Here is an 8,998-nt window from a genome sequence, read left to right as displayed (position 1 = left end):
TGTCGGTTTCGAATCTGGTGCAGAAGAAGCCACGGCGCAAACTTGCAAAAACCTGACTCACACTGCCATGCCGTTCCAGGGCTGGAGGTTTCAGTTCAACCTCCTGCTTGCCCTGGTCGGTGAAAATGTTCAGAACTTCTTCCCTGCAATTTCAGGTCCAGGTATCACCTCATCTTTCGCTTATAGCCTTATAAGTTAAAATAAAAATTTATAATCTTAAATTTAAAGTTAATTGTAGAATATTTTTGTCATAGTTTATTTTCTGATATTTAATTTTTAAATTGCTAAAAACACATATATAAAAAAAAATTATTAATAAATAATTTTTCATTTACAATATACCATTACAAACACCCCTAGAAGTTGGGTTACTACACCATGACTATAAACTCAGTTAATTTGGCAAATGGTGAAAAAGTTAGACAAAATCTACTGAAAACTTAAAATTTTGTTTGTTTGTTTTTTTAAAAAGATGGTGAGCTTATCAGACTCTTCACTAGCGGTAAATCCGGTTACAGTGGTAATCGTCGGTGAAGAAAACCCTAGGTAGGATAGAAGCAGTGCTTCCTGGGAGCACAACGAAATCCTGAATTTCTGATGCAGTAGCAAAGGCTGCAGATCTAAAGATTACAGATCACACTTACTCCATGCCACATCATTATTTATGTGTTCTCCATGGCACGCACACTCGCACACACACTGACAGATCACAGACAAAGGAAAGAATCAAGCTAAGCAACCGTAGTAATTAAACGGAAACCACCCTAATAATGGTCCTGGTAATTAATCAACGAGCCCTCTGATAGGCGGGCCCCACATGGCAGTGAGAGGCGAGCCGGGGCTTCACGGCGAGCCGAGCCGGACCTCCGACTCGCGCCGCGCGCCGCGCCTGGCGCGTACCACGTACGCCACGGCGACCGCGACGCCGACGACCGCCACCGCCGCGACGCCGCACGCCACGCCGGCGGCCACGGACACGGATCGGCGAGGCGGGGCAGCGGACGAGGCGGTCGTGGCTCTGGTGGCCGGGATCGCCGACGCGGCCTCCGGCTTTGCGGCGGCGGCGGCGGCGTTGGACGCGTCGAGCGCCTCCGGGAGCTCGGCGGCCTCGGGCTTGCTGCCGAAGAAGGATGCCATCGCCGGCGTCGCCTCGGTCCTCCCCTCGCCGAAATCCTCCAGCCCGTGGGACTCCGATCCGACGGCGAAGAGCGCCACGACGCAGAGCGCGACCAGCAGCGGGCGGCCAAGATCTCGCCGGCGGGACGCCATTGCTTCAGTCTCCGAGCTGCACGGCAGTTCACCAGCGCAATTAGCAAAACTGACTGCAATCTCAAGCTGATCCGACCAGAAGAAGCTGACATGCAATTCTGCACTACAGCCATTAGCACAAAAATCATCTCCTTCCTCTTCGAGATCTACTCCAAGATTCAGACTTTTTTGCTCAAATCCAGAGCCACGTTTCCAAGAAATGTCTAACAATCATGTGAATTGTTTCAGGAAAAGCAAATGATAAGACAAAACGAGCTCCAAAGGGGGGAAAAGAGGACTCAAAAAGGTCCAACCCACAGATCTAAGTACCAAAAGAACTTGATCTTTTTGCAGCAAGCAAGTCTAATCCCAATTGCACAAAGCAAAAGTTCATATCAAAGATTCGTTTTTTCCCCTCCCTTTGCCTTACACATACCTTTGCAACCTAGGAAAGCCTAATGTGTAGCAGATCAGAGAGAAGTTGTTCCTCAGCAGAAGCCACTTGAAGCTGAAGGTTCAGAGAAGCACACACCCTGACATATATATATATACTGAAGATTCCTGTGTTATCCTCTCCTCTTCTTGCTGTGTGCCTGTGAGTATATATGGCTGGAGAGATAGAGAGTGAGAGACCAGGGCACTCGTGAGGATCTATCCAGCTATCAATCTACCATTATTTTTGTAGTAGCAGGGGGCTCACAGGTTCATGCGTGGGTGGAGTGAAAGCGAAGCGAGTGGCCATTGCCAATGATGCCATGCATTGCGAATGAACAGTGCGTGAACAACGACGGAGACCCACACTAGTGGGTGGGTGGCCATGTGAGCCCTTCTACTAACCTTTGTCTGCTTGCTTTGCTTCCATCTAATTGCTGCCTGTGTGTTCATCTACTGACTAATACTGCTGTTTCGCCCGTGTGAAGATGCTGTACACTGCACACAAATGTACTCTTCTCTTCTGTTGTTCCGACTTGTCGTGTACTCTTCGTCTCACTGCGTATCACCACCTCGGAAATACTCCCTCCGTTTCAAAATAAATTAATTTTTTATTTTTTACCTATAATTTTTGATTCTTCGTCTTATTCAATTTTTTTTTGCGATTGATATTTTTGTTTTTATTAGATGATAAATGATGAATAGTACTTTACGTGTGACTAAGTTTTTTCTAATTTCCTAAAAAAATTTCAAATAAGACGAATGATCAAATGTTGGACACGAAAACCGAAAAATTGGTTTTTTTTTTGACAGAGGGAGTACAGAGTTACGTACAAAGTACGGTGGTAAGTTCAATCCAAAAGCTTAAAGATTATATTTGGTTTGGAGGAATTTTAAACCGTAGGAATAGTAAAAGTGCAAGAATACGAATGCAAGCTCATATTAATCTATAAGAATTTTTTTAAGAAGTTTGAGTAAATAAAAATTTTAGTACGTTTTCTCTCTACAATACGTAGAACATGAAAATTTTCTTTGCTTTCCGTATAACTCATGGCTACGAACAGAATGACTTTGGAATTCAATAATTTGTTTATCCTCCAAAAATGAATTGGCCCTAAGATGATAGGAAAGATGAATAACTCATTTACGGTCCAAACGTGAGGGGTAATTCCGGGGGATTGAGAAACAAGCAAGCGACCACGACGACGGCGTGCATGGGAAGAGAAGCAGCAGCTCAGCTCTCATCTATATCTATCTGTGATTGATTAGATCAAGCGTCGCCTGCATGACTCGCCTCTCTTCTTTTGGCGAGGCATCATCACGCTTTCTTGGCGTTTGCCAGTCCAATCACGGAGCTCATCAATCCGATCCTTTCTTGTTGTTGAGATCTGCATTCTGATGAGTCCTGAATGCCTGCTGCTGGCTGCAGTGTACTGTACGGTCATGTTTTTTTGCTGGTGTAGTAATCGACACATGAAATATGGCAGCAGATTAATATATAATTAATTAATAGATAGATAGATCTAAATAAATTTTAAAAATAGATTTATATGAATTTTTAAATAACTTTTCTATAGAAAATTTTGATAAAATATATATTGTTTAATAGTTTGAAATGCATGTTTGCCGGAAACGAGAGAAATATGAGTTAGTAAGCTAGGCTAAGGAACAGACCGTAACGTCATTTGGATCGATCGTAGAGAGAAAAGAAAAAAAATAAGATTGTGACAAATTTTCGAGTACTGCAAGTACTGAGAGTACGTAGTGGTGCACATGCATGCTTGGCTCGTTTAACTAACGTTTTATTAATTTGTTTTAGCTAGCCAAGATCTTGGAGTTGATGATGAATGGATGGAGGCCACGGAGAAAGATAAAAGTTGGTGCTCCTCCTACTAACCAAAGCACACTGCTATGATAACTTTACTTTTAGTAGTTGAAGTGGTAACATTGGATTGGATTTGCATGGTGAGGCAGGGAATCTAACCTGTAGCCATGTAGGGTTCTTGCCAGGTCCTTGCCACTGCCACAAGAAATAGCACAAAAATGGTGCCTTGGACAGATGTCAGCGAGTTCATTGGCTGGGTGCCCCTGCATGGGACTGAAGATTAGTTGGCAGCTTTTGTGCACTCTCCTACCTAATCCAATAAATCTATAAAGGTAACTCATCATATGGCATCATTCAGGAATCACTCTTTCTGTGGCTTTGGTAATTAATTGTACTGACTGTCCCTGAATATGGTGAGGGTCATTACATTTCTGCATTAGTAACACGCAATGCGCTGCTTCATATACAGGAGTGTATAGCTACAATATGGAAGAAAAATGCATGTGTGCTGCAACCTGTGGATGGTCAGATTAGACAATGAGAGGTCGATCTACTGAAAGCCTGAACCATATGGATTCAGAAAAACGAAACTCTGAACCATCAACATGAACTCCAGCAGTCTTCTTCTCCAGTGTGATCTAGCCATGCATGGCTACCCGGCGCCCACCACGAGTTTCTGGATGAATAAGTTGTCCAATGTCCATTGCTGTGCTGTGCATGTTCTTTAATTTGGTGATGAGACAAGGCCTGTCTGTACGGGAATCTGGGGGAAGGAGGTAACGTTAAAACTGGGTCGGTAGCTAGCTTTCTAGCTTAGTGTGCTACTCCGTGACTGCGTTGCTTTTTCATGTAATGGCAATGTCAGGTTTTCGGTTTTTGTCTGCTAATACTCGTGTGATCGATGGTACACATTACACACATGCTCTTGCAGTTAGTCTGTACGCTTGTACTTAGCTCGAGCCTTTTTTTTCTTGTTGTATCTAGCTAGTCGGTGCTCTTTTGAGGCATCGCCGTTGTTTTCTTGCTCTTGTTTGCTTCTAACCTAGTTCGCTGGAGGTGAGTAGCTAGCTAGCTCCTTCGTCCTCGAGTCCGGCGAAGTCTGAACTGCTCTGAATTGTATATACAGAGTGATCAGTGATGGCGTGTGGGCGTCAAGCCCAAGATACGTCACAGGTCGTGGACGGACGGGCTCTGCGTACATTTAGCTCCGCCGCCGGCGAGGCGGCGACGTACGTCGAACGCGGCCTCGACGGTCGGCGGATAAGACGTGTGCTGTGCTGCAGACCCGAACATGTTCGCCGGCGAGATGTAGACGACCAGGACGAGCACGCTATCCTAACGCTGCCCAGGTGATGAGAAGCGCGGGCCGGCGAGGAGGTCCTGGTCTGGAGACGGAGCTCCGTCTGCCAGCATTGCCAGCGGCGGCGGCAACGATGAGTGCTGTGTTTGACGAATGGGAGGAGGAAAGATTATATGATTTTTTTTTATAGAGTGAAGTGCACCAGCGGTCTCTAAATTTGTGTGCATGTGTCATCTAGGTCCCTGAACTCTCAAAATGTATTTTTGGTTCCCCGAACTTGTCCGGAAGTATCATATAGGTCCAAACGGGCTCCAACCTGCTCCATCCGTTGACGTGGCATGCCACGGTGGCGCCTACGAGAAGGGAGAGAAAAAATAAAGAGGAGAGAGATACTGGCATGTGGGATCTACATGGCACCAACAACATGTAGGCGCCACCGTGGTATGCCACGTCATCGGATAGAGTGGGTTGGAGCCCGTTTGGAACTATATGGCACCCTTGGACAAGTTTGGGGATCTAAAAATGCATTTTGAGAGTCAGGGACCTAAATGACACATGCACATAAGTTTAGAGACCACTGATGCACTTTACTCTTTTTAAAAACTAGTTTAACAGTATAAATGACAAAATTAGCCACCATGAATAAAAAATTTACTCAATGAAGATGAGAATGCGAGATGATGATATATATAATTTTTTTAAAAAAAATATGCAGCATGTAAAAAACGAGTAATAATTTGGCCCAAGCAAAATAACTCAGCAGAGGTCCTCAGCTTGAGGAGAATATGTTGGGTCGTAATTATGTAATACGAGAGTTATTAAGTGAGCCCGGCCCAAGAAAGTTTTCTACAGCCCGAGGAGTATCGGGAAAGTGCGGCCCATCATCGTGGGCCGGAACAACAGAGCAGCGACTTACGCGCGGCCCATGAGTTGGGCCGCACATGATCTCGATTTCCCGAGGCCCAATAGTGGGATCGGGACTCACGCGCGCACGGACGGTCGAGATTGGACGCGTGGCTGCGAGGGAGCGATCTGGGCCGTCCGTCGCGCGCTCAGGGCACGGGCGGCGCAGGCGAAGCGTCTCGTGATCTCGTTGGCTCCCGGCGGCCGCAGCGCGTGCGTCCCCAAATCGCGATTTCCCCCCGCCCCAACCAAAACTAATAAATTTTTCTCCGGGCGAATTCGAGATCGGAGGCTTCGGATCGAGGTAAAATTCCACACTTCGCTTTGCAGTTTTCCTCCCTGATCAGTTCAGTCGGTTCACCTCTGCGCGAGCAAGCATGCTTCGATAGGATCTGCGGATTTGCGCGGCGAGTTTAGTGTTTTTTGTTGTTGTGCCGAATGATGTGCAGGAGATTGCGTGTTTTTTTTCGTTTTTTTTTCATGCGCGTCGCGTCCATGACGGGGATTCAGATCGAATTAGGGCAACTCGGCTGTAGATGCAACGCTCGTTTTTTGTTTTATCCGTTTTAAAGAGTTAGATCTCGCCCCGTAGGTATCGACTTTGGTCGCAGGTCGCTAAGATTTGCTTGTTTGTCCTGCTTAGAAGGTTAATTTTTTTTTTATGTATGATCGGGCAATGTCAGATTTGGTGGATTTATTGTTGTACGGCACGAGGATTCTCGGTTGACGTATTGTAGAGGTTGCATTGGTCTTTTTGATGCCATACTGAGCTTATTCGGGATGTTTTGATCCGAATTACTATATAGTTAGGCGCAGGATTAGAGTTTACTGCCTCATCCTTGGTATATATCCATGGTATATAGATAGACTCTTTGTTTGAATTGGCTGTCGGATTCTAGATGGAGCAAATAGCTAGAGCATTGGCCTACTAGATTTGTGACTGGGAGTTAGTCTTCTGATCCTTGTGCCATATGTTTGTTCTGTTTATGTTTAACGTAAAGTTTTGAGCTGCTTCTTGATTTCCAGCTTAAGTTTCTTTCTAATTTTTTTCAGGTATTCCTGTTCTGATTTGATTGGATTGCGGGAGCTGCTGGGGGGAATCTATCTGTAGGTAGGATTTCATAATTTTATGGACTTTGATTGCAACAAGGCAAGAGGAGACTCTTCATCTGTGAATAGTTCCTGCATTTTCACCGAAGACACTCTCATCCAGGCAAAGCCCTATACTCACTTGGGGAAAGCTAAACATCGGAATAGCGTCAGTACATTGAATAACCAGAAGTGCAATTATGGATCACTTTTGGATGAAAAGAAAATTGTTGAAACAAGTGATGGTGAGACCACCTCGATGTGTGACTCAAGGTGCTTCACTGATTTGCCGGCCGCATTGGTCTGCGAAGTGCTTGAACGCCTCGATCCAAAGGAGCTTGGCATTGTATCTTGCGTCTCCACCCTACTGCATACCCTAGCCACAGATCATAAAGGTTGGAAGAAGTTTTATTGTGAAAGGTGGGGGCTTCCTAATCCTCCAGTCACCCTCAATGGACCCTTGGTTCCAGGTGGTACTCCAGATTGGAAGTCTTGGAAAACATTGTTTGTGGAGCGGGAGTTTCGAAGCAAATCATTCATGGGAAGATTCAGTGTTGATGTTCTCCGTGGCCACTGTGAGGATGTACGCACCGTGTTCCTTCTAGCATCACTAAATCTTATATTTACTGGTGGTGATGATTCTGTGATCCGAATGTGGGACATGGAGGAAGGGCTCTTGATTGATAAGTCCCGCCCACTTTGTTGCACCATCCGGGCCATCGCAGCTGACACTAGGCTTTTGGTTACTGCTGGGACCAATACCTTTATTCAGTGTTGGAGGGCTGTTGAAGGTAATTCTTACCCTTTCCACATCTCTGGAAATGGTCCTGACCAGAATTGTGAGTTTCGGCTTTGGGGGCATGAAGGACCTGTGACTTGCCTTGCCTTGGACTCATTAAGGATTTTCAGTGGTAGCTGGGATATGACTGTTCGTGTTTGGGACAGATCTGAAATGAAGTGTGTTCAGAAGTTCATGCATGCAGACTGGGTTTGGAGTGTGGCACCTCATGGAAATACTGTTGCCAGTACAGCTGGTAGGGATGCCTATGTATGGGATACCAAGAGTGGTGAGTTGCAAAGTGTAATTTCCAATGCCCATGTTGGTAATGCATATTCTTTAGCTCGAACACACCTAGCTGATGTGCTATTTACTGGAGGAGAGGACGGGGCAATTCGCCTGTTTGATATTTCTGAGGTCTCTGATGATGAAGATATTAAGCCAGCTGCTACTTGGGTGCCACATGCTGGCCCTGTTCATTCCCTCGCTTTTGAGTACCCATGGCTTGTCTCAGCTTCTAGTGATGGCAGGATTGCACTGATTGATTTGAGGAAGCTTCTGAATCCAAAGTACTCAGCAAAACACTCACGCAGGGTTAAGATCTTTGATGCAATTTCCATTGAGCCTCCGCAGAGAATGCTTCATGGCCTTGGGTGCGATCTTTTCTCTGTTGCCATTGGTGCAGATAGGATTGTTTGTGGAGGTGAGGATGGTGCTGTCAAAGTCTGGAACTTCTCAGAAGCACTGGAGATTGAGAAGAGGGCGCAGGCTCTAAGAAGTTTGAGGCAGGAGAACCGCATGAGGCGGAAGAAGGCACAAGTAGAGATGAATGCAAATGGTAGAAGGTCTGACCAATGCTCAATAGCCATGAAAAGAAACCAACTTAAGGGTGATAAGAGTGTTACTTGGCACAGCAAGCGTGCCATCAACGACAAGGTCAAGTCTTAGATTAGGTCTTGTACCCTTCACAACATTACACTCTACAGCGGCCATGCATTGATAGTTCTTTACTTGGATGGTTACTCTTTCTCATCCCAATTAGGCTTGCTGTGTAGGTTAACATTTGCATTTTCACTATTCAACTTTGTAAGGTTACCCAATGCAGTGTAGCCGTGCATTAAACCCTCATATGCAATTATTATCCTCTCTGGTGTATATTGGTCTAACAGAAAAAAAAAGGTCCCTTTGTCTTGTTTTTTTATGCTCTAATTGCATTTGAATTTGTTTGTATCGTTCTGTTTGCAGCTGTTGTGAATGTGAAACTATATCACACTATTCCAGGAATAATCAACCTCTGAATTTGTCACTGCTGAATAACATCTTAAAACATTTTTTGTGTCCTTAGATTTCAACTGGATTTCTTTTGTGGTCATGTGGTCTTTGATAAGAAAATCTTGCTACCTCTTTTCTTTACCATATTACC

The 8,998-nt window shown here is 45.1% G+C and overlaps 2 protein-coding genes across 2 annotated transcripts; one reads left to right on the top strand and one right to left on the bottom strand.

The window, feature by feature from the left end:
- Positions 1 to 549: 549 nt before the first annotated feature.
- LOC121054135 lies at positions 550 to 2,189 on the bottom strand. The gene is made up of 2 exons (XM_040522955.1): positions 1,685 to 2,189; positions 550 to 1,285 (listed from the first exon to the last, which is right to left on the bottom strand). The coding sequence occupies exon 2, from the start codon at positions 1,267 to 1,269 to the stop codon at positions 844 to 846; it is 426 nt and encodes a 141-aa protein (XP_040378889.1). The 5' UTR covers positions 1,270 to 1,285; positions 1,685 to 2,189; the 3' UTR covers positions 550 to 843.
- A 3,720-nt stretch (positions 2,190 to 5,909) lies between these two features.
- LOC102707578 (F-box/WD-40 repeat-containing protein At5g21040) lies at positions 5,910 to 8,753 on the top strand. The gene is made up of 2 exons (XM_006652775.3): positions 5,910 to 6,012; positions 6,762 to 8,753. The coding sequence occupies exon 2, from the start codon at positions 6,838 to 6,840 to the stop codon at positions 8,521 to 8,523; it is 1,686 nt and encodes a 561-aa protein (XP_006652838.1). The 5' UTR covers positions 5,910 to 6,012; positions 6,762 to 6,837; the 3' UTR covers positions 8,524 to 8,753.
- The last annotated feature ends 245 nt before the right edge of the window (positions 8,754 to 8,998 follow it).

Source organism: Oryza brachyantha, chromosome 4 (assembly GCF_000231095.2).
Source record: "Oryza brachyantha chromosome 4, ObraRS2, whole genome shotgun sequence".
NCBI classification, from domain to species: Eukaryota; Viridiplantae; Streptophyta; class Magnoliopsida; order Poales; family Poaceae; genus Oryza; species Oryza brachyantha.
The sequence above is the reverse complement of the archived record's forward strand: the minus strand, read 5'-3'. Positions and strand labels throughout refer to the sequence as shown.

Coding starts and splice junctions, on each gene's coding strand:
- LOC121054135 (XM_040522955.1), bottom strand. CDS start 1,269: ATGGCGTCCCGCCGGCGAGATCTTGGCCGCCCGCTGCTGGTCGCGCTC.
- LOC102707578 (XM_006652775.3), top strand. CDS start 6,838: ATGGACTTTGATTGCAACAAGGCAAGAGGAGACTCTTCATCTGTGAAT.